The sequence below is a fragment of the Cucurbita pepo genome, chromosome LG07 (genome assembly GCF_002806865.2).
Source record: "Cucurbita pepo subsp. pepo cultivar mu-cu-16 chromosome LG07, ASM280686v2, whole genome shotgun sequence".
NCBI classification, from domain to species: Eukaryota; Viridiplantae; Streptophyta; class Magnoliopsida; order Cucurbitales; family Cucurbitaceae; genus Cucurbita; species Cucurbita pepo.
In genome coordinates this window covers 2,696,864-2,721,452 of record NC_036644.1, presented here as the reverse complement: position 1 = coordinate 2,721,452, position 24,589 = coordinate 2,696,864, and the positions used below count along the sequence as shown (strand labels likewise).

At 35.2% G+C, this 24,589-nt stretch overlaps 4 protein-coding genes, 1 long non-coding RNA gene and 1 other non-coding gene across 9 annotated transcripts; 4 read left to right on the top strand and 2 right to left on the bottom strand.

The window, feature by feature from the left end:
- Positions 1–692: 692 nt before the first annotated feature.
- Positions 693–7,508, bottom strand: LOC111798328 (sugar transporter ERD6-like 6). 4 transcript variants are annotated; one of them, XM_023681400.1, is made up of 19 exons: positions 7,403–7,508; positions 6,960–7,218; positions 6,375–6,437; positions 6,216–6,305; positions 6,060–6,119; positions 5,898–5,963; positions 5,758–5,823; positions 5,580–5,655; positions 5,013–5,077; positions 4,834–4,926; positions 4,618–4,698; positions 4,437–4,521; positions 3,600–3,646; positions 3,450–3,512; positions 3,312–3,371; positions 3,157–3,222; positions 3,017–3,076; positions 2,688–2,802; positions 693–1,193 (listed from the first exon to the last, which is right to left on the bottom strand). In XM_023681400.1, exons 2-19 carry the CDS (start codon positions 7,149–7,151, stop codon positions 1,081–1,083), a joined length of 1,461 nt encoding a protein of 486 aa, XP_023537168.1. In that variant the 5' UTR covers positions 7,152–7,218; positions 7,403–7,508; the 3' UTR covers positions 693–1,080. The 4 variants fall into 4 exon arrangements, with proteins under 4 accessions (XP_023537168.1, XP_023537170.1, XP_023537169.1 ...); XM_023681402.1 differs by lacking the exon at positions 7,403–7,508 and adding an exon at positions 7,291–7,308; XM_023681401.1 differs by lacking the exon at positions 7,403–7,508 and adding an exon at positions 7,287–7,304.
- Positions 7,509–9,456: 1,948 nt separating this feature from the next.
- Positions 9,457–10,950, top strand: LOC111798956 (zinc-finger homeodomain protein 2-like). The gene has a single exon (XM_023682314.1). It carries the CDS (start codon positions 9,761–9,763, stop codon positions 10,784–10,786), a length of 1,026 nt encoding a protein of 341 aa, XP_023538082.1. The 5' UTR covers positions 9,457–9,760; the 3' UTR covers positions 10,787–10,950.
- A 3,264-nt stretch (positions 10,951–14,214) lies between these two features.
- LOC111799084 lies at positions 14,215–19,750 on the top strand. The gene is made up of 4 exons (XR_002815765.1): positions 14,215–14,360; positions 14,564–14,704; positions 14,815–14,908; positions 19,201–19,750. It is a non-coding gene; the product is annotated as an uncharacterized LOC111799084 (long non-coding RNA).
- On the bottom strand, positions 15,511–16,708 carry LOC111799083 (protein RADIALIS-like 4). Its single transcript, XM_023682481.1, has 2 exons — positions 16,431–16,708; positions 15,511–15,538 (listed from the first exon to the last, which is right to left on the bottom strand). Exons 1-2 carry the CDS (start codon positions 16,706–16,708, stop codon positions 15,511–15,513), a joined length of 306 nt encoding a protein of 101 aa, XP_023538249.1.
- A 1,458-nt stretch (positions 19,751–21,208) lies between the features above and the next one.
- On the top strand, positions 21,209–21,282 carry TRNAN-GUU. The gene has a single exon. It is a non-coding gene; the product is annotated as a tRNA-Asn (tRNA).
- A 395-nt stretch (positions 21,283–21,677) lies between these two features.
- Positions 21,678–24,558, top strand: LOC111797975 (protein RER1B-like). The gene is made up of 4 exons (XM_023680898.1): positions 21,678–21,806; positions 22,121–22,494; positions 23,297–23,477; positions 24,213–24,558. The coding sequence occupies exons 2-4, from the start codon at positions 22,145–22,147 to the stop codon at positions 24,264–24,266; spliced, it is 585 nt and encodes a 194-aa protein (XP_023536666.1). The 5' UTR covers positions 21,678–21,806; positions 22,121–22,144; the 3' UTR covers positions 24,267–24,558.
- The last annotated feature ends 31 nt before the right edge of the window (positions 24,559–24,589 follow it).

Sequence of the window (24,589 nt, the reverse complement as noted above, 5' to 3'; positions counted from 1 at the left end):
CTATTTCTTGGTTTTTTTTTCCTTTTTTGTTTTGTTAACTCAAATATAATTAATTGAGGTTAAATCATACGTATAAATACACATATTGAGTTCAATATCAGGAGATTCAAATCTTTAACCTCTTCGTCAAGAATATGTGTTAATTATGTTTAGGTTAGCTCTTGAGGTAGATTTTTAAATTTTGTAATGGAGGTTGGAGGTCTAATTTATCTACTTGTACATGAAATTATAAATGGAAGTGTATATGTTAGTTATTTTTGTAGAAATCTCACAAGGTTTTTCCTTTTGGAGATTTTACTTATATTTCTTTATTTACTTAGTATATATATATATATATATATATATATATATATATATATATATATATANTTTTTTATTTTTACTTTACTTTTTTATTTCAATTTATCGAACTAGGCAACAAGACATGTTTAATATGTTCTATATATGCATTTGCCTGTTATCTTAAATATTGACCTCTTATCTTCATTCATTGTATGTTCATTATCTTACGTTGCATATAATAATTGAGAATTAGTTTTTGTGAAATGTTGAAAATGGGTGGCCAAATATTGAGACGAATAGAACTGAAATGCTAATGAGATCCTGAAAGAAGAAAATCAGGCCAAGAAAAAATCTATGCTAAAATTGTGAAAAATATAAGTATGCTAAATAGTGGGAAGAAATCATGGGAATGTCCAAATCAATGATTAAATTTTTTTTAGATAAATGGCCCAAAAAGCCTTACTCGACCCAACCCAAATATTCTTACGGTCATATTGAGTTCATTCTGAATAGGGTACAAAACAAATGTCTGAGTCCAACCCAACCTAACTCATGAACATTCCAAATTCATAAACACCCTAGCGGGATACATGAAATAAATTTCAATGTAATGAAATTTTATAAACAAAATCATTGGCCAAAGAGAGGTGCAACAGAAAGGTATTGCAAAAATATGGAATGAGAAAAGCCAAAGAGAAAGACGGGCAATAAATGAAAAAGAGAGAGATGGGGTCTGGTTGTTCACAAAATGTCCTCTTCCTAACCCAATAAATGAAAGGAAAAGAAGAAAGGGTTTCTTCATCTGAAGGACATCTGAATTTCTTCAAGAGTTCTGCCTTTGGTCTCAGGGACCCATAGAGTAACAAATAGCACCATGAAACAAGTCACCACCAAATAGATTGTGAATGTTCCTGTCAATCCCCATGGAGTTTCCTCAGATGATATAAATATTATCTAACTTATCATATGTGAGATCTTAGTTAGTTTAAACATAAATGAACAGAGAAGAAAATGATAACCTCAACAGTAATTAACATGTACTTTTTTCCTTGTGATTGGTGAGCTATGTTTATAGTTAGTTAACACGACTTCTAAACTCGTGTGCAAGTTTCCTGTCAATCCCCATGGAGTTTCCTCATATGATATTCATAGATATTATCTAACTTATCATATGTGAGATCTTAGTTAGTTTAAACATAAATGAACAGAGAAGAAAATGATAACCTCAACAGTAATTAACATGTACTTTTTTCCTTGTGATTGGTGAGCTATGTTTATAGTTAGTTAACACGACTTCTAAACTCGTGTGCAAGTTTCCTGTCAATCCCCATGGAGTTTCCTCATATGATATTCGTAGACATTATCTAACTTATCATATGTGAGATCTTAGTTAGTTTAAACATAAATGAACAGAGAAGAAAATGATAACCTTATCAGTAATTAACATGTACTTTTTTCCTTGTGATTGGTGAACTATGTTTATAGTTAGTTAACACGACTTTTAAACTCGTGTGCAAGTTTCCTGTCAATTCCCATGGAGTTTCCTCAAGATGATATTCATAGATATTATCTAACTTATCATATGTGAGATCTTAGTTAGTTTAAACATAAATGAACGGAGAAGAAAATGATAAACTCAACAGTAATTAACATGTACTTTTTTCCTTGTGATTGGTGAGCTATGTTTATAGTTAGTTAACACGACTTCTAAACTCGTGTGCAAGTTTCCTGTCAATCCCCATGGAGTTTCCTCATATGATATTCGTAGACATTATCTAACTTATCATATGTGAGATCTTAGTTAGTTTAAACATAAATGAACAGAGAAGAAAATGATAACCTCAACCGTAATTAACATATATTTTTTTCCTTGTGATTGGTGAGCTATGTTTATAATTAGTTAACACGACTTCTAAACTCGTGTGCAAGTTTCCTGTCAATCCCCATGGAGTTTCCTCATATGATATTCGTAGACATTATCTAACTTATCATATGTGAGATCTTAGTTAGTTTAAACATAAATGAACAGTGAAGAAAATGATAACCTTATCAGTAATTAACATGTACTTTTTTCCTTGTGATTGGTGAACTATGTTTATAGTTAGTTAACACGACTTTTAAACTCGTGTGCAAGTTTCCTGTCAATTCCCATGGAGTTTCCTCAAGATGATATTCATAGATATTATCTAACTTATCATATGTGAGATCTTAGTTAGTTTAAACATAAATGAACGGAGAAGAAAATGATAACCTCAACATTAATTAACATGTACTTTTTTCCTTGTGATTGGTGAGCTATGTTCATAGTTAGTTAACACGACTTCTAAACTCGTGTGCAAGTTTAGATGCAGAATTTTAATCCAAGAACTCCTCCTATGGCATCATAGCTTAATAGAGAAACATACCTCCACTGCTCCATTCTAAGAGCAGGTTTGCAGACATTGTGACACCCCACGCACTAAACCAGTTGGCTAATGTTGCTATACTACCAGCAAGCCCCTTGATATTCACAGGAAGAATCTGCACCCCACCACCAATAATACTAGAGATTAGCTTTTAACTTGTAACACAAACTTTCTCTATGTTCTAAATGGCCATCACTTTACAAACCCCTCCAACAGCCTCACTAATTCTAGGCTGTTTTACAGTAAATAGGAGAAGAATGATGAAAGGAAACAAGAACAATGTTTTTCTTCTCTGTTTTTTTAAACTAAAGTAGCTATGATGGGCATACCTCAGACATTATGATCCATGGAATTGCTCCAACACCCAGAGAGAAAGTAACAACCATGGCCTGCAGAAACATTGCTCCTATTCATTCACAGGATCAAGCTTTAACAAGTAGTTTTAAATGATGTGTAAACTTGGACATACCACAACCCCCACGACTGTCACGATTCCTGATATACTATACAAACTGGAATCCTCAGAGACTGCGTCCTGATATCAATATTGAAACATAGAAAAGCTTAGATACATTTCACTAAGATCTCGAGGCTATGGAAGAAACAAAAAAAGAACTAGTTGACCTTCACAAAGAATGCCACAGCAACGATTAGAAGACTAAGTGTCATTCCAACAGATGAGATCTGAAACGAAAAAGTAAAAGAGAATTAACAACGAAGTAGACTAGTTACAAGAAATAAGAACACTAACATGAAACTCACAATAAGTAGAAGACGACGTCCAGCTCTGTCGATTACCCATGTTGTAACAGCTGTGGCAACAACCTAAAAAATATGCAAGTCATTGCTGATGAGCAGAGTTCAGATGGAGAAAATCAGTAACTGAGCAAGCACAACAATAATAGATTGTACCTGAACAGCGCCAAGGCCAAAAGTAGCTGCATTACTGGAGGTAATTCCTGTTTACAAATGAGACAGGAAAAAGTCATTTGATGCAACAATTGGGTGGAATAGTTGGGATAATAGGAACTATATGTATATTAAATTAGGAACATGATTATGATATTAGGAAGACATACTTGTCATTGGCTAAGGTTATATATAGAGTAGGTCGGAGGGGGTTCAGCAGGAAAATTTTGAGCATAGTTTAGGACGGAACTAAGACTCTAGAATGCTTAGTACCCTTTAATTGTCTTCGGTAGTACAACGTATTTTCGCTTCTATTTTCTTGATTTCCATTCTTAGTTATGGTTCCTATCAATATGGAAGGTAATCATAATTACACTAGAAAATAGAGGAAACAGTCCAAGCCCACCGCTAACAGATATTGTCCGCTTTGGCCCCTTACGTAATGCCGTCAACCTCGCAATTTTAAAACGCGTCTACTAGGAAGAAGCTTCCATACACTTACAAGGAATGTTTCATTCTCCTCTCCAACCGATATTGGATCTTGCAATCCACTCCCCTTGGGACCCAGCATCCTCGCTGGCATACCTCTAGGCGTCTGGCTCTGATACCATATTTACAGGCCCAAGACCACTGCTAGCAAATATTGATCGCTTTGGCCCGTTACATATTGCCGTAAGCCTCACGGTATTTAAAACGCGTCTACTAGGTAGAGGTTTCCACACTCTTATAAGGAATATTTCGTTCTCCTCTCAAACTAATGTAGACTCAATTGAACCATGAATGAGATTTTTTTAATTGGTCCCTGTATTATCATAATGCAGAACAGAAATGTTTACTTACCGGCAGATGCAAAGATGGTACTTGAATAGAATAGAACACCATTAATTCCACTTAGTTGCTGCAGAATAAGTAAGCCTATACCAATCTGCATAACATGAGAGAGCTGGAAAAATAAGTTCCTGAATCGTAGGCTTAATATGAAATATACATATACAGAATCTTCAAAATCTCCGCCCAGTACCGACAAAGGGAGCCAGTATCTTCTCTGCTTCAGATCTGCAAATCTGATAGTTCTTTTTCTGTTGGCTGAAGCTACAGACCTCTGCATCATGTAAATAGGAAACAGTTATTTGAATTGATGGAGTGACATAGTTAGAGATAGACATACTTTTCATGGTTCTTCATGAAGAAACAGGACTTGGGAAAACCCAATTCATTGAATTTATTATGTGTATACCTTTATTTCATTTACTTCAACAGTAATATCAGTATCAAAGCCTCGAAGAACTTGCAAAGATGTTTCAAATTCTTCTGTCATCCCCATCTTTGCCTAAAGGTTGATCCAAAACTATATCAAAAACTGAAAGAATTAAAAATTAGCTTTATCAGGATGAAAATGTTGATTTCAGGACTTACAAGCCATCTTGGAGATTCTGGGATGAAAAACAATCCAGGTATCAGTATTGTACAAGGCAAAACTCCTGCAAAAGAAGTGTGTGGTGATGTTTAGTCAATTAACTTTTGTAATTTGTGATGTTAAAGAGGAAACTATGGCTGGTAACATATACGCTGAGAGAATTCTTGTCTTATCAAGGTTCTGGATAAGCAGGACCTCTTGGTTCGGGAGAAACCGGAGATGTTAGCTAAGAAAGCTAAGCAGGCAAGTACAGGACGGACAAAATGCACATACAAATGGATTGACATGATCTATGTCTATTCTCTTAACGTATATTATTCTTCAGTAAACAAGAACGTTCACTAAAAGTACTCTCTTTTTTTGGAAAAAATATACGTGGAGCATGTCTTTTTTTAAGAAAGAGAATACTTATAGTGAACGTTCTTGTTTACTAAAGAACGATATACAGGGAGAGAATAGACAAGCATCCTCAGCATTGCACATCTTAAGGTTTTGGTACATAGGAGAGATATCACTGATGAACAGCTAACAATGAGTACTAACACAAATCCTTCTCGATAACTCACCCAAAACTGCAAGTATTCTCCATGGTACAAATAGTCCCAGCAAATAAGACAGCATTATCCCCAAAGTAACAGACAGCTACACGACAAAAGTGAAAGTAGCTTAGTTGAGAGCTGATTAGAATGAAAATCACTACCAATTCCAAGACAACTCATGGTACAAATACCAAATGTATCCAACCTGATTTACTGAACCAAGACTTCCTCTCAAGTTTTGGGGAGCTATCTCAGCTATATAAACTGGCACCTAGAGGAAAAGGTGAGAGTCCCTTCAGTAAAAACACATAACCCGAGGAAACCGAGCCGAAACTAAAGTCATACCGTATACGAGATTATCCCCACGCCAAACCCTTCCAGCAACCTCCCCATGTAGAGGAAAGAAGAATCCTACATAAACAATCAAAATTGGTTATATATGAGTCTATGCTGCCATTATGCATATGGAAGAGTGTTTGAAACCAAATGAATCTCTTTCAAACCAACCTTTGCAAATGATATGGTAAGCCACCCTATAATATTGGGAATTGCAGCAATCATCAAGGCCTGGAATCAAGCACATTAGAGTAAGATAAGTCACCTAAACAGAAGAAAAGCTTCAGCAAGACGAATCGATGCAAGAATCAATAAAACCAGTGTTACCCCTTTTCGCCCGATATACTCAGCCAACTGACCGCTGGTTATAGCCCCAACCATAGCACCAACATTGCTTAAAGAACCAAATAAAGAATACTGTTTCATGAATCAGGTCAGACACCATTGTAGTTCACAAAGGTAGAAATAAGAACAAACCAGACAAACCTCCGAGACAGTAAGCCCAAGGTCCCGAGTAATTGCGAATTGGGTTGGTGATGAATACCCTCCCTGCAAGTCAATACTCATTCTGAATGCTTGTTCAACAGAAATGGATTCCAGAGTTACCAACAAGCAGAAATCTAGCTTAGAACAATCAACAGAACCAGTTGCATTTCATATGCTCCTCTATCTTATCTTCTAGTTCTTTCTAACTTAGTAAGATTTTTTTTACTTTTCTTTCCAGATATAGATGATGCAGGTCAACCGAGGACGAGACCAGCAAGCTAGAGACTACAGGTAATCCATTTCACGTGTTTTACTTGATATGTATGAAAATGTTTTGGTTTTACTATCAGTTTTCGAAGTACATGGTTTATATAAGTGGTAACTCCTATGAATCAAGCTGTGGATGTGCGGGTGTTACAAGTTGGTTTCAGAATCTTACTAGTTCTTTCTAGTTTCTTCCATCCAACAACCAAATCCCAACTAGTCTAAAGGTTTCAACGGAAACGAACCAATACCTTTCCAATCCAATAGAATCTAATCCAAATTCTCCCAAAGATTTGAAAAGAAGATAGAACAGGAAGTTACCGTGAAGCCAAACTGGATAGGACCCAAAGCAACGATGAGAACACAGGCAAGTACAGAGATGGAGTTGTCATGAATTGCCTGAGACGAACCCATAAGACTGGACTGTCTCGAACCCATTCGATACCAACTCCCCGTGTGCAGAAATGGCTTCCTGAGGTCCCTCCCATCTTCACTATCGTCTCTGAAACTCATCCTCCCGAACCCTTTTGACAAAGATCAACAGCTCCGTCGTAATCAGAACCCCAACCTGGCGCGCGATCTGTTCGACGAAATGCCACAGTCAATAACAATTATATAGACACTGAAGAAATGGTGGATTATACATACATAACTTTCCAGAGTAAGATTGTTTTCCCAAGTACTCTTCCAGATTCAACGAAATTCATACATCAAATACGTATAATATGTATAAAAATTAGTGGACTTGTCCTTCTGGGCCATACCTTTTCAGCATCATCGTGGTCACTGATTGCCAATTTGGCGATTTGGGTCCAATCTGATGTTGTTGTTGTTGTGGTACAGCTTGCGTTATAAAATATTGTTCCTCGAGCTTTGGACTGTAGATTTGAATTTACAGCCACGTTTTTAAGTTGCATCCTTACAAAAATTTCAGACATGTCAGTTCAAAATCATGGTTGGTCTGGTCGGGAGATTCCAATGATTCGAGTGATCGGGTTGTTAACTCAGGTTTGTCACTAATTGAGTTTAATTAGTTTTGTTGGACGGCTCGGCTAATTTAGGGAATGGTCATGAATTTATAATCAAAGAATATTATATTCGTTGGCCTTTTGAGGAAGCTCAAAGCAAAGCGACAAAGTCATAAAAGTTTATGCTCAAAGTAGACAATATCATATCATTGTGGAGAGTCGTGTAACTAACGAAAGTGGAGAGATTAATTTATCTATGATTTTTTTTTTATTGGATTTTAGACTTTGACTTCTAAAATGCTACGTTGGACCGGGTGAAGAATGAAAAACGTCCGCACGAAATGATAAAGAGAGAGTTTCGTCTATCGATGAACAGCGGATTGACAGAACGTCTCGAATGCAAAGAGGACGAAAAGAAATTTATAGATGCCTCTGGTAGTCTTTGAACTATCATCACCATTCTTAAACCTAGAATTTTTTGGGTACTTTCAGAAAGCCCCCTAGGCTAAATGGTGGTCCCAATTCCAAAGACAAACAGATCGAATACATGCACACTCACACTGACACATAGAAATAGGCCCATTGAAAATAGCCCAACGTCGTTTATGGGCCCCCATCTTAAAGCACCTAACAACATACAGTTGGGCCTAAGCCTTCCCAACTCGAACGAACAAAGCCCAATAAACACAACTATGGAGACTAGTATCCCTATGTGTACGCATGCCCAAAGTAAAAATTAAAACAAAAATCCAATAATTCCAACAAATTGGTTTTTTAAAAATAAACGTGAAAGGAAAAAATAAATTAAATGGTCCTAGAATAAATTCACATTCAGTTTTGCATCGCTCTTTCTTCGTACCAATTCTAAGTTGACCATACGACGTTGGAGGTTCCCAATTCTTCCTCCAACTGGTATATAACAAACCGCTCTTACCGCAGGAGCAGCTCGAGCAGTCCACCAAAATTAAATTTTGTACATATCTACAAATAGATGAGAAAAAACGTTCAATCACTACCAATTTTATAGTCAGATGCCATAAGAGTTATTAAAGATTCTAAAATTTATGATACACTCAAAAACAATTAAACCCGAGTAGTTGTAGTAGCCATGAATAATTTTTTTCAAACATTTAAAATAATTAGTCAAAATAAACATAATTTAGTAATAATTGATATATATATATATATATATATATATATGTATTTATTATTAATGATTGTATGAAGTAAAAAAGAAAATTAATGAGGAATTGGGATTGGTTGAAAGGAAAGACGTGGAAAGAGAGACAAATGAAAGGCATCGATTGCATCACAGAAAGGTAAAGACATTGCTTGGGGCAAGCGTGGTGTTGCAGACGTTTCAGAATTCCCCTCTCTCTCTCTCTCTCTCTCTCTCTCTCTCTCTCTTCTGTACCAAATTCTACACACACTCTGAGAGAGAAAGCAACGCGACAACCCCACTACTNTACTTTTCACTTTTACCCCTTTTACCCCGCTGTAAAAATTGGCACAGCAATAATGATGAGGGTGAGGTGGGGCGTGGTGGGGCGGGGTGGGGCGGGGTGTGGGTCCCTTTATGGCAGGCCGTGGGAGAGGGATGAACATGACCTTGTCGCTTCTTTTTTTCTCTCTTTAATTACCATTTTGCCCTTCCCCTCTTACTCCCCGGCTTCTCCTTAAGCAACCAACCTGTCTCTTGTTGCTTATGTAGCTGGCCTGTTGGATCCCTTGAGGCAATTTTTTTTTTTTTTTTTTTTTTTTTTTTTTTTTTTTNTTTTTTTTTTTTTTTTTTTTTTTCTAAAAAATAAATTAAATAATTAAATCCCTCTTTCACCCTTCTCTCTCTTCTTCACAAACCCTAATCTCTCTCTTCCTCTCTCTCTTTCTCTCTCTAGTTCATGGTGCTGATGAAACCAATCTGGTTTCTGAATCTGACTTCGTTTTTTTTTTCAAATGCGCAACGCTACCTTTCTCTACTCTTATGCTTAGCTCTTCCTATCTCTATCTAATTTCTGAGGAACAAACAGAGCAAAAAAGAGCATGCAGGGAAGGAATTAATTAATTTGCGTACCTCAAACTGTTTGAAATCCGAGCTCTGTTTTGAGATCTCTCTGCTGTTTGTTCATCTCTGTTGTGGTTGAGGTTTTGAAATTCATGGATATGCGAGAGCAGGAGAAGGAAGTAATGATGCCTGCTGTTTCTGGCGGTGGAGGCGGATATGCGCATATTTTTGGGGAAACGTCGTCTGGAGTTGTGGAGAGGAGAATCGAGTCGGTTCATAATGGTTCTCATCATCATATCCAACCAGAGCATCTCGACGCTGATCTTGTTGCTGGAGAGGATGTGCGCGGCGGCGGAGGCGGCGGCGGTGGAGGTGGCGGCGGAGGCGGCGGCGGTGGAGGTGGCGGTGGAGGTGGCGGTGGTGGAGGTGGAGGTAGATCCAAGGTGAGAGGAGCGGGGACTGGAGTTAGGTATCGAGAGTGTTTGAAGAATCACGCGGCGAGCGTTGGGGGGAATATATACGACGGATGCGGGGAGTTTATGCCTAGTGGTGAAGACGGAACCCTAGAGGCTTTGAAATGTGCCGCCTGTGAATGTCATCGAAACTTCCACAGGAAAGAAATCGACGGCGAGAATCAATTAAGTATCGGTGCTAATTACAGAAGAGGATTAATGTTACCTCATCTCCAGCTTCCTGCGCCATTACCGTCTCCTTCCGCTCTCCACGGACACCATAAATTCTCCATGGCGTTGAATCTCCATTCCAGTCCTACCGCTCCAATCATCGCTCCAATGAACGTCGCCTACGCCGGTGGTGGCGGAACCGAGTCTTCCAGCGAGGATTTGAACGTCTTCCAATCAAATGCCGAGGTCATGCCGCCGTCTTCCTACACCTTATCGAAAAAGCGCTTCCGTACGAAGTTCACACAGGAGCAAAAGGATCGAATGCTCGAGTTCGCAGAGAAGATCGGATGGAGGATTCAAAAGCAAGACGAAGAAGAAGTGGAGAGATTCTGTAGCGAAGTCGGAGTGAAACGGCAAGTCCTCAAAGTCTGGATGCACAACAACAAGAACACAATGAAGAAGCAGAACGACAATAACGAACCAGAACTTGCCGTTGCCGTCGCCGTCGCCGTCGCCGGTGCCGGTTCCGGTGCCGCCGTGATGAGTGAATCATAGGAAGCCATAGCCAATGCCTGCTCGAGGAAGAAGGTAAGAATCACTGAAATTTTAGGGAAATATCAGGTTTATATAATTAGAGGAATATTGAGACGATTTTATGTCAGAGACCTTTTTGTGATTCTTAATCTTAATTAATCTTAATTACTCTTAATTAATCTTAATTAATCTTAAGCCCTCAATTATTTATGGTTTTATTATTTAAGCATGTTCGTTATCATTTTTGGTTTAAAATTTTAATTATTAATAAATATTAAAATTAAAATTAAAATTAAAATTTTAATGAATAATAGGCATAGACTAGTTTTCAAATTTAATTTAATTTAATTCTTTTAATTACTACTTAAATTATTTATTTTAAATTTTAAAATTTTTATTGGAAAGTTTTAAGGAAATTTGTTGAAGTTTTTGACTAACTAAAATTGGAATTCGTTAAGACATGAATTTGACTAATTTTATTTGTGATTTTGGATATGGTTTGTGGGTCCTTGTTCGTTTATTGTATGCTTATAATATATATATGTAACGGCCCGGATCACCGCTAGCAGATATTGTCCACTTTGAATTTTTCGATATTGTCCTTTCTGGGCTTTTCCTCAAGGCTTTAAAACGCGTATTTCCTTCTTCAAATCGATGTGGGACAGCTACCAAATCCACCCCCCTTCGGGGTCTAGCGTCCTTACTGGCACACAACCTCGTGTCTACCTCCCTTCGAGGATGTGGGACAGCTACCAAATTCATCCCTCCTTCGGGGCCTATCGTCCTTACTAGCACACCGCCTTGTATCTACCCCCCTTCGGGGAACAGTGAGAAGGCTGACACATCATTCAGTGTCTTGCTCTGATACCATTTGTAACGACCCAGAGCCACCGCTAGCAAATATTGTCATTTTTGGACTTTCCGTTTCGAGCTTCCCCTCGAGGCTTTAAAACGTAGGGGAAGGTTTCCACACCCTTATAAATGGTGTTTTGTTCTCCTCCCTAACCAATGTGGGACATCACAATACACGTTGAAGGTTTTATACCTTTAAATTAAATAACGATGTCTTACCATGATATAATAATTAATTACATAATCAATTTAGGGATATTAATTCAAGCTATCCAACTCAAACTTAACCTGGGTTAAGTTTGATTTTTATTTTTTAACTTTAGTTTGGGTCAAGTTCAGTCTTTTGATGTTTAAAACCAAAGTTACGAACAAACCAAGATTATTATAAATGTTACAAATATTTAATCTATGCAACCTAAGTAAGTGATGCACTGTGATTTGTGGAGGATTGATATTTGAATTTTATAAAATAAAAAAAAAAAAACAGCTTGACGAACCAACTCAACCCGACCGAAAATAGAAGGTTGGGTTAGGTTGTAACCTCTATTTGGTTAGTTTAGATCACCGACTCAACCAACATAAATTTTTTTGCTCTGTTTGGATAGTTTATGTCACCATTCCAACAAACTCGAAATTTTAGTTTTTGCAGCTGAACCTATGAACGCGGTAATTTAATTTACATAGTCGAGTAATTACTTATATTAATAAAATAAAAGGAAGAATGGATTTAATTTAGGTATATTAAATTTAAGGTAAATTGTTTCGTTTTTGTTTGACAAAAAAGTCAAAGTCAACGACATTGGGAAATGTTGGGTTGAATTTGATTGATGAGAAGATTGCAGGGGGTGCGGAAAACCAACTTAATTAAGAAACAATATAATATAATATAATATAATATAATATAATATGATTATTCTGTTTTAATTAATGAGATAATGATTAGATGAATGATGAACTCAGCGAACTTCTTTCTAGATTTGTTCACCCAACCAATCATTTTGTGCCAACTCATCTCCCCCACTTCTTTTTTTTCATTTATTTATTTATTTTTATTTTTAATGTAAAAATTAAACTTTTCAAAAAAAATATTTAAAAAATATTATTTTTCGCTAGTATAGGGACCAAACTGTAATTACACATTAAAAATAATAGGTATACTTTGAAGTTTAAATTTTAAAATTAAGAAAATAAATGATCTATAAAATATAAATAAACAATTTTCCTTAAGAATCACGACTCTCTCGTTGCGGACCTAGATTGGTAATTGTTTGATCGTCTTTCTCCGAGGAAGAGGCAAAAGAGAATCAACTTGAATTCGGGACAGCTAGTGGCTGCCCCTTCTTTCTTTGTGAGGTGGTTCAGCGAAAATCGTTTCTTTCTTTGTGAGGTGGTTCAGCGAAAATCGTTGACTCATATGGGTCTGGTATACTTCTTTCTTTGTGAGGTGGTTCAGCAAAAATCGTTGGACTCATATGGGTCCAACAAGAAATCGTTGACTCATATGGGTCTGGTATACTTCTTTCTTTGTGAGGTGGTTCAGCAAAAATCGTTGGACTCATATGGGTCCAACAAGAACTTGAGCTTCAGAATCGAAATTGAGAATAAGTAGGATAAGGGTACCTTTGCTTTGACCTTCATTAATGGAGGTAGTATTTCGCAGTTATAAACACATGATATTTCACTAAATTAACTAATGTGGGACTCACTTCGAATAATTTCCCACAATTTTAACTATACAATTTTATTTATTTTTTTCAATTTTAACTATACAATTTTATTTATTTATTTTTTGTATAAAAATTAAAGTTAATGGTTATTTTTTAATTAGGGTATTTATGGTAAGGGTATTTTTTTAAAAATTTAAAAAATTATAAAAATTATAAAATAATAATTAAAAATTTTAAGATTCAAATATATATATATTTTAAGTTTAGAATATTTTTTAAAATTTAAGGGCACTATTAAATCTTTTAAGATTTTATGAATATTTTTATTAATTTAACCAATTTAATTTCATACGATCCGTTCCTGTATTGAATTTTAATTTCAACTTGAAAATTATATATATAATTTTTAAATTAAATATTTAGTATTTTGTAAGAAATTATATTTTTTAAAATGGTATCTATTGATTTATAATCATATAACATTTTATTAATCATTATCATAAATATATATCTTTTTATTATCACGTGGACATAATTAATATTGCATTTTTAATTAAAATACAGATTTAATATTTACTATTGCTTGATTTAATTATTATTATTTTAATTATTTAACAGTTGGGGATGTAGCTCAGATGGTAGAGCGCTCGCTTACTTGCGCGAGGTACGGGGATCGATACCCCGCATCTCCAATATTTTTAGCTTTCATTTTCGTTGTTTTATCTTGCCAGTAATCAACGGACAAGATCTTATTATCAGATGTACTCTAATTTTCTACACGATGAACGGTCAGGATCTTAAGATTGGTTTCCATGCAGTACACAAAGGAAAGATCTGATCGTCTTCGCGCGTTTCACTTCGCAAATTTCCCGCCATTTGGTCTTCTTCTAATCGAGAAGAATCAATCCCAATCTCTGGTCTCTTCTTTCATCTCCACCATCTGCTTCGAGCTTATTGAGCCTCCCAATGGCTACTACTTCCTCCAATCTCTCACTGTTGTTAATTTCATCTGCAGTTCGTTCAACGTAACGTTATTGATTTCTGCCGCATTGTCATTCTGTTTTCATCGTCTACAGGTCAGTATCATTTATCGCGGTTTTATACCGATTCTGGTGCTTGATGACTGTTCACACAGAAATTTTTGTTGATTCGACATTTTTTTCTTTGAAATTGCATGTTGTTGTTCGTTTTTCAACTCAGCATTCATATATTTGATCATGCGGCAATATGCGGCATTCTCATTCTGGTTTTACTTGTACCGCGGATTCATCCTATTCAGGTGCCTGATAATTGTTCCTTCCAATGGCGACTTCCTCCGATCTCTCGCAGTTATTTTATCTGCAATTCGTTCGATGTTCTTTAATTTGAATGGATTTCCGGTGTCCATATCCTATTCTCATCTTGTTTTCACCGTCTTCAGGTCCGTATTAATAAGCGGTTACATTCCGGTTCTGATTTTCGATAGTTGTGTACATCGAAAGTCATGTTGATTGACATTTTTCTCAAATTGTTGTTCGTTTTCCGAAGCAGGATTAAATTGTTCAATCAGTTACTCGAGTCGGATTTTGCCAGAGAAATTACTCATCTCCATCATCAGGATTTACATGCGCAACCTCGTCTACAGGTCAGTGAAATGGATCTTGTGCGATGCTTCTTTTCGTAATTGTTTACCTCGAAAGTTATTGTTCTTCCCGTCTTTCCCCAATTTTATTGTTTGTTTTTCACCTCTGAATTCTTAAGCGTTTAGTTGGTCATCTCCTTGGCTCGGTCTCAAATTTACAATTTCCATTGTTTACTAATTATTCTGCCTCTACATGTTCTGTTGATCGTTCATTTGATGAAATAATTGGATTGATCCGTCCACTTTATACTTGATTAGACGTCACATTGGCTAGTCCGTAGACTAGGAATATCACTTGTAGCGATAATCAATAAAGGCAAACATATATATTCTTTGCTTTTTCTTTTCATTTTTTTAATGATTGGAAAGCGAATGAAACAGTAATCACACAAGTACACAAAAGCAGAATTATCAGGTACAAGAACAAACAGGTTACGACTTAACTTTAGTTTAGGCTACACATGTTACCAATAGTTTAGCAATATATGCTAGAAAGGACCAACAGGGCGTGAAAATAAAGAACACTGACACCCAGCCATATTCCTGTAATTTTCGAGAACAGCGCTTCTGCAGCTCTTATTACATCATCGGTATAATACCTTCCCTTATTGGAGCTTTAGATTTTTCATGAGCCTGCAACAATAGTTCAAAGAGAGAAGATAGAAAGATTAGCTAAATGTTTCTAAATGTGAATATATGGACAGTTAATCTGCAAGGAAGCAGAGGTATAGTTTAAGGCGAGTTCTCGGGCACACTTGATGCTTAATTAATTCACCCATGTCAGTTTTGCCAGTTTTTTTAATCAGTTTTTGTGGCCAAGTACTGAAGTAGATCCAAATGTTAAAGAAGGGATGGATAGATACGTAGATGTCTGAATTCAGAAATACAGGACCATGTGCATGCAACTTAGAAAAGCATGAGAGATTGTGGGAATGCATGAATAGGAATAGCATGAAGTATTTAGAAGAACTTCTTTAAGTAAATGAAAGCTACAAGGATTGAACGAAAAGGTATACTATTATTCGATTGAAGAAATTGTTGAGGATTGTCGATGGCTCCATAGGCATCAGGGTTGGCTCTATAGTGTACTTTGTTCGAGTGAAAGATTATTGGGAGTGAGTCCCACGTTACCTAATTTAAGGAATAATCATGGGTTTATAAGTAAGGAATATTATTTCCATTGGCATGAGGCCTTTTGGAGAGCTCAAAGCAAAGCGACGGAGAGCTTATACTCAAAGTAAACAATATTATACCATTGTGGAGATCTGTGATTCTTAATAATTTCATAAGGCTGATGGAAGGTCCGTTTTACTGTTAACGTTGAATATCTATTCTTGTAAGAACCTCTTTTTGCGTATACGCAATCTCGAAGCCCAATTAGCTCACGGACTTCGTTATTTTGAATGTCTTTTCCCCTATGAACTAAATACTCAGAGATTTGGATGACTTTCCGAGGATGAAAGTAGGATAGAGACTTGACATATGACATAAAAAGACGCCTAGGAGTAGATAGATAGCACGTTACCTCTGCTCATCACCACACACTATACTGTTGGATGCAATGGGCTTGTATTTGGGAAGAGGAACCTTTCCAGATTCTATATGCATCAGATCGTGCACCAGGATATCATAATGCCTTTTTACTTCCTCGGCTGTTTTTCCACCTACAGCCCTGGCCACTTTTTGCCACCGGTCTGGTGTGTCCTCAGGGTAAAAAGCCAGAGCATCCTCAAACTTTTTGTTTTGCTTAGGCGTCCATGTGGAGCTTGAACTGCCTGAAGATCTAAAAGTATTTGATGCCATTATATTAAGGGAGTTTGGAAGGAAAGCTGGGAATGTAGGGTCTGAGTGTCTCTTGTAAGCGAGGAGTTAGTCAAGGTTCTGGTGTGAATGTAGGCTGTGAGTGCCTCTTATATAGTCAAGGTGATGGTAGTGGGATTAAACAAGTTGAAGAATACATTTTAGAGTGATTCCCTTTGCCTGAGAAAGTTCGAGTGACCGACCAAGGGGTCGTAAGATCATTTCAAAACACTGTTCTTGTCACTTATAATATCGTCACTTCATCAGCAATGAGAAATTCTAAAGATTTAATAGGCTGGTGGGAGGATTAGATCCAATTCTTACCCTACGCAATCACACACTGAATGCTGCTTTCAATATAAACCTCCACCTTCCCTCCCTTTTAGTGGGTCTCTGGATTATTGGTCCGTTCCCCTTTTGCATATTTCCGCTACTTGCAATAAATTTAATCCAAGAACAGGTAGGACCATCTCTCTCACTACTTTTTTTAACCGGAAAAAACGGTCACCATTGATACAAATCATTTTTCCAACATTAGCTTAGATGTTGAAATAAACTTTTGAGAGGGCCTATAGTATGCCCGAATTAGGAACTTTTGGAATGGAAACTTTAGGATGCCAAGTAGAAAATACTTTCCAGCGATCTATTTATTAATGACATATTCATATTATTTCTTTTTATTTGATAAATAGATACTTGGAAATATATGTAAATATTTTCATGATTTTTTTTTTTTTTTTTTTTTTTTTTTTTTTTTTTTTTTTTTTTTTNTTTTTTTTTTTTTTTGCATATCTACTCCTCACACATATTGGCTAATTCAATGAATGATCATGAATTTATAGGTGAGAAATATATCTCCATTAGTATAAGACATGTTGAGGAAGCTCAAAGTGTGCTTTGTCGAGAGATGATTGTTAAGAAAGTTGTTTGAGGGTTCCATAAACTTTAGAGGAGGCTGAACAGTGTGGTTAAATAATATATACAAAATTAATTAAAATAACTAAAGGGAAATTTTAGTTGTACTTAACAAAAATTATTAATTTAAATGAAAGTTTTGTTGCACGAAAGATTCGAATGTCAGTGCTGAAGAATTTGTAGCATCCCACTAGGTTTAAGATTCAGATTCCAATCTAAACAACAAGATATTTAAGTATTTAAAAAGATAGGTAACTTTTTATTAATATGCCACTCCACTTCCACCGTAGATTGACTCTTGAAGCATGCAATACCTTTTCTTTTTAGAAACTAGGTTTATATAATAATGTATACTCTAAATTAGTGTTTTTTCTATCTGTTAATAGAAAAAATGATTTCAGTTCAAATGTATTTTTTTTTTTATAAAATTACTCCAAATACATACTAAGTATTGCTAAAGTGATTAGACAGACACATTTGTATTTCTTCTCTACCAATAATGTATTAATCTAAGAAGTATTGGTAGAATTATTTATTTGTTTAGTTTAGTTTTTTTTTTTTTTTTTTTTTTTTTTTTTTTTTTTTTTTTTTTTTTTTTTTTTTTTTTTNGATGATTTGATTGCTATTTTCTGATACTTCACTTTAAATTCTAGCCTAATGTCACATCGTGCACATTTTATTTTTTTCTTTTTCGAATATACATGTGAAACTAGAAATTTGTGCATCATGCAATGAATAAATACCTACAGTTATCTCGTGTCCACTTGTTATTGTGCAAGAATGATTTTGTTTAGTTTGTATTCTATAAATACTTAATTTTATTGGATTAATATTCTACTAGAATTGGCCAATCATGTGGCCCACCCACAAACATTTTTAGATAGCATACTTATTATTCACGCACATCCAACTTTGGGTGGACACTTAGAACTGGAATGTTAGATCTTGTACAACTTTTTTACTGAAAGAACTATTAGACTTGAGAAAGAAGGTTAGACATAATGAATATTGCATTTTGGCCGGCGTACATGTTTGTTAGGGTTATCTCACTGCATCTGTTAGTGTAGCGTATAATGCACTTTTAGATTAAATTCGGTTGGCTAGCTTTCTCTATATTATAACTCTTTTCGACTAACCTTACAAGCAGTTCCTATGAACACGACTCTCCACAATAATATGATATTCTCCACTTTAAACATAAACTCTCATTCTAATGTAGATAGTATTCCTTGATTATAAACTCATGATAATTCCTTAAATTAGCAGAGGTAAGACTTTCATCCAACTCCTATCATCCATGTTACTTTTAAAAAATTATAAAACATAAAATTTCAAAAAAATATACGTAATAGATCCTATTCTTTAGATGATTATCTCTTTCATCTTTTATCCCTTGATTGAGCATTAAAAGAGGGTTTTTTTTTTCTTCAATTTTCCTAATATTGTGAGAAGGATTTATTTCTTTTGATATATTTAAAAAGTTGATTAAGCATTAAATTTATTTATTTATTTATTTTCGTTGGATTTCAAAAGTTTGAAGTTACATTAGATATACTTAAACTGATGTGTTATCGTGACAGGAAGCATCCAACAATAGAAGAAGGCCATCAATATTGAGGTAAATTCTCTAACTTTGTGTGGGATTCTTCCAAATGGATGATTTTCATTTACCATCCTTATCATCACTTATCATCACTATCATCACTAGTAGAGGACACAACAAAGGCAGAATCTTTGAATAAGTGGAACTATAATTTTGAATCTATTTTGAAACAAGAGATCCCTTGGCGCTCCAAGCATTCCAAAGGATAACAAAATAGAAAGCCCAATATGATTTCTTTTCTCTTAACTACCAATGGAAATGCTGAATTTTATTTGGACAGGAATATACTCTTTTTTGCATGTTGGGCAATGATTTAATCCATTTTTCTCTTATATTACTTAATTAACTCCAACTTGAATGCATTTTCTTTGATTTTATTCTCTTCAAGTATATTTGTTTTATTGTTTTTAACTTCCAATGGTTGGAATCTTTATATAATTATCCCTCTGGGTTGATTTTTTAAATATTCCAAACCTTTCTTTTCTCTGGAGTGCACTCCAACTCTGTTTTCAGCCATAAAAGACAAAAAAAAAAAAAAAAAAAAAAAAAAAAAAAAAAAAAAAAAAAAAAAAAAAAAAAAAAAAAAAANTATATTTAATTCAATTATTTACTCTCAAAACTTCAAAACTAAGCTAATTTGGTGGATTTGTAAATTGTCTTCGGGTCAATAAAGATTAGTGTAAACGGATTTTATAGTATGTCGTTCTTGATTGCTCGAAGTAATGTCGTTCATGTTTTTAGAGAGTGTTATCTTATAATTTTATTATTATTATTATTTTTTTTTATAATTACCATGATAATTGAAATCTCTTATATTTTTCTTATTTCTAGTAATATAGTGTTGGGATATGGAAGGTGATGCTTAGATCTGATAGAGATATATTTGGAAGATATTTAGTAGAGATATGATAGAGATGGGTAGATATTTGGTAAATATTTGATAGATATATATTTGTTAAATTATATCCGGTAGGTTTAAATCTTTGGAAGCTATATTTAATAAATTGAAACCATATATATACCCATTAGGTAGTGCTCTCAAAATGTACTTCTCTTCTTTCTCTATTCTCTCTTGTTGTTGTACATACAAGTCATCAATAATAAAACTTTTAGCTAATATTTCTCATTGTATTTTCTCTCTCATGTTTTTTTAGCCAATATTTCTCCTTGTATTTTCTCTCTCCTGTTCTTTGTGTTCATCTTGATCGAGTGTGTGCATTGTTGAGCCGATCCTAACAATTAGTATCAGAGCTAACAATTGGTATCGATCCTAACACGTAGTAAAAGAAAAAGACACAAACTCATAAAGACACTAACTATAGGCTACAAACTCACATAGATCTCCGACTAATCTTTGTCGATGATGTTATGTTGGAGATGACTTTCATAGCATTTTTTAGGCTTTCAACCTTGTAGCATTTTCCGTAGCTCAACATGACATCAATACGCCTCATTTGTAGATATGGAAATTTGTTGAAGACCCTACCACGAGTACAAATCAATACTAATGGAGTAAAATCACATTACAAAAACTTGAACAAAAGACTTACCACGTATATATCATATTAAGTTATCAATCAACTAAAAAATTTACACTTATGGTTACAATACATTTAATTATATCATCATATACAAATGTTACAATCTTTTAACTCATCCATTTTTTATACGATAAGTGTCATAGTCTTTGAAAAGCTTCCGTCATTTAATGTTGGATCTTTCCATCCTAGAGTCGAAGTCTCTATTTATTATTTAGCATAAGTGAATAATGAATTTTGGCAAAACGCTAATTAATATTTCTAAATTGGAACTAAAAATGCTTTTAGACACGGTGAAAATAAATAGTTTATTTTTTCTATTGAATTCTTTATTTTAAAACACAAGCGAAAATGAAACTTATATTATTGAATAAACCATAATAAATAATAGTAAATAATCCATTATTTAAGTACAAAATTAATTTAATAGATATAGATAAATAAACAGCTGGAATAGCTCAGTTGGTTAGAGCGTGTGGCTGTTAACCACAAGGTCGGAGGTTCAAGCCCTCCTTCTAGCGTTTTTGGTTTTATATGAAGTTTTTTCCGCCTTTCTGTAAATTAATAATGTTCTATATATCTATTTAATATTTTTTATTTGAAAATCTTACTTTATTTTTAATAAAAATAACCGAAAATCTTTTGTTATTTCCATTGCATTCATCTTAATTCACCGAAGCATCATAATATATAATATAAAATTATATAAAATTAAAACAAAATGAATTTAAAATAATTATTTTTAGAGTTCATGAAAAGAACCCTTCGATATTTATTTATTTTTCAAATGGATTTTATTAACTCAATTCAATAACTTTCATATATATTTTTTTTTTCGTGAGAAAAAAAAAAAGAAAAAAGAAAAAAGAAAGGCTAGCGGTAATTGGAAAATAAATATTTAAAATGAGAAAATAATTGGGAAATATTTCGGTCCGAAAAACTGAGCCAACGGAATCGTCTTCATTGATCGTTACTTCTCAATTACGGACTCGCTCCGATTCTCATCCATTTACTGTTCTTCCTCTTGCTTTTCGGATTATTCAAGGTTAGATTTCAGTTTCTGCTACTTTCTCGATTCCTTTTCCGAACCCTAGTTCTCCGATTTCATGGTTTTCTTCTGCTCAACTCGATTTCGTTCTGTAAATTCCATTTCTAATTGTGATTGCCGAGAACTGCTTTTGAATACTGTCATTTGGTTTCGTGATTTGAAATCAGAGGAAGTAAAATGAGAACGGTCGGAAAACAGGAGATCCAAAATTCGTTTGACTTTTCTTGTTCTTGGCGATAGATTAGATTGATGCTCTTATTTTGCTCTCGATCGTGTTTTGTTAACCTAATGTCATTGTTTACAATTCGAAGGATATTCTAGGGGATAATTTTTTTATGGAAGGAGTTGAGGGCGACGCAGCCTCAGCAGTAGCTCCTCTGGCCAAATGGAGAAATGATTTTGCCAGAGCGTTTCAGTATTACTTGGATCGATCCACTCCTCACCCGGTTCAGAGGTGGTTGGGAACCCTTGTTGTTGCGGCGATTTATGTGTTGCGTGTTTTCTATGTTCAAGGGTTTTATGTTGTGTCGTATGGCTTGGGAATCTATATCTTGAATCTCTTGATTGGGTTTCTATCGCCGAAGGTTGATCCTGAGCTCGATGTCTTAGACGGAGCTTCCTTGCCTACTAAAGGGTCTGATGAGTTCAGGCCGTTCATACGCCGACTTCCCGAGTTCAAGTTTTGGTATTCCTCTTGCATTAGCCTGTTCAGTAACTTTGATTTCTGCGTGTGATTGCGTTCAATTTTGGATATAGTTTTTGGCTAATTGTTATGTGACTTCCGTTCTGCCCTTTTCTAGAAGTAACTAAGAAGATTTCATTGCTGAAAACTAGTATCTGGTGCTGCATTTGGTATTTCAAAAACCTCAACCATTTTGTAAAAGGTTATACGGATTATATATATATATATATGTGTGTGTGTGTGTGTGTGTGTGTGTGTGTATGTATATGTATATGTATATGTATAGAAAAAAGGTTATTTATGTTACTGGCTCATATAAATTACAGGGTTTATGTTGAGAAGATATATCTCTATCCAAATTAACCTTTTTCAGGACAGAATGTATATCATCATAGTTGTTTAGAGTGTATTATTTATTTCTGTAAGGCGCTTCTTGCCAAGTGTAAACATATTGTAAAAAACTTGTCATTGCATGGGGATGGGGTGAACTTGATGATTTCATGGTGGAATAGTTTTATATTGTCAAGTGTCAACCTTATTTCAAACACCTGCCATTCCCTGAGGATGGAAATTCAGTGAATTGTGAAAGTATTACTGTATTGGGTAGTGTTAGTGAATTGTGCAGCACTGCATACTGGTTGGCTTTGATGATTCCATTGTATTCTTAGAATTTTGGAGTGTCAAATTATAGCAAATGCTTGGTAGTGGTCGAGGCTGGAGTGAAATGGTTGGCTTTGATGATATTATTTGGTTGAATTGATGGCTTTGTGGAGTCTTGAATCTTTTTCTCATTTCTGTTCTTCAGGTATGCCATCACCAAAGCCTTTTGTATTGCCTTCTTCATGACCTTCTTCTCACTCTTTGACGTTCCTGTTTTCTGGCCCATTCTTCTTTGCTATTGGATTGTTCTATTTGTCCTGACAATGAAGCGCCAAATCATGCACATGATCAAGTACAAATATATTCCTTTCAGCATTGGGAAACAGGTAAGGCCCATCAATAGGAAAATGAAGCACTAAATAATTTGTTTCTTCTTTTCTTGATTCTTGGTTCTTGTCGATGTAGAATCATGTACCATTCATTCAATAGAAAATTATGAAAATTCCTGAGCAAGAATACAGAGAGAGACACCTCTCCCAGAGAGAGAGAGACAGAACTTGTCCAATAGTCGTGTAGCACGCTTCCTGCTTCCCGGGGCATTAATCTGGGAGAGTAACCATGTACTCTCATCCCTGAGAGAAATCATTGGAGGGGCTAAAACAATGTGACTAGTAATTTAGTGACTTACAGACTTCAAACATGTGTCCAATGGTTAGTTGGGGCAGTCATTCCAATCCAAAAAACAGTGAGGCATCCTTCCCACCCCAGGGCAAGAGAGATAGTGTAACGACCCTAGATTTATACTTACCTAGAGTTGCTACTGTCGTCATGATGTAATCATTTTTCAGCCATCCTAATGTAACATATGGCAGTGTTTTAAGAATGTTAGCTTAGAAGAGATTGTGAGATCCCACATTGGTTGGGGAGGAGAACGAATTATTCTTTATAAGGGTGTAGAAACCTCTCTCCCTAGCATACGTGTTTTAAAAACCTTGAGGGGAAGCTCGAAAAGGAAAATCCCAAAGAGGATAGTAACTACTAGCGATGAACTTGAGCTGTTACCGATAAGGTGGTTTCAAACATTGTAACTAATGCAGCTTTTCTCCTTTGTTTTTTGGCAGAAATATGCAGGAAAGAGGTCTTCTGCAAGTAGCAGTGGCGTTTCAAGAGACTAAGTTCCATCATACCCCTTCTGGTTAGTAGTAGACAGAAGTGTGCAGCATTCCAACTCTTCTTTAGGTTTCCGGGTCGGAGCTCCGGTTGAAGAGACAAGGTAAGGAGAAAATGTTAGAAGTGAATCACGTTCGAGTGCTTCTGTGTTCGAGCCCGTGCTTAGGTGTTAATGTGGATGTTGTAATAGATTTTCTCATCTGTGTTAGCCACAATATATCCTATACTTAGTTTTTTCTTCTTCTGTTTGTTTTCTCTAGGACTTTAGGCTCTAATACTATAATTTTCTTTTCTGTATCTTTACTTTTTTTTTTTTTTTTTTTTTCTG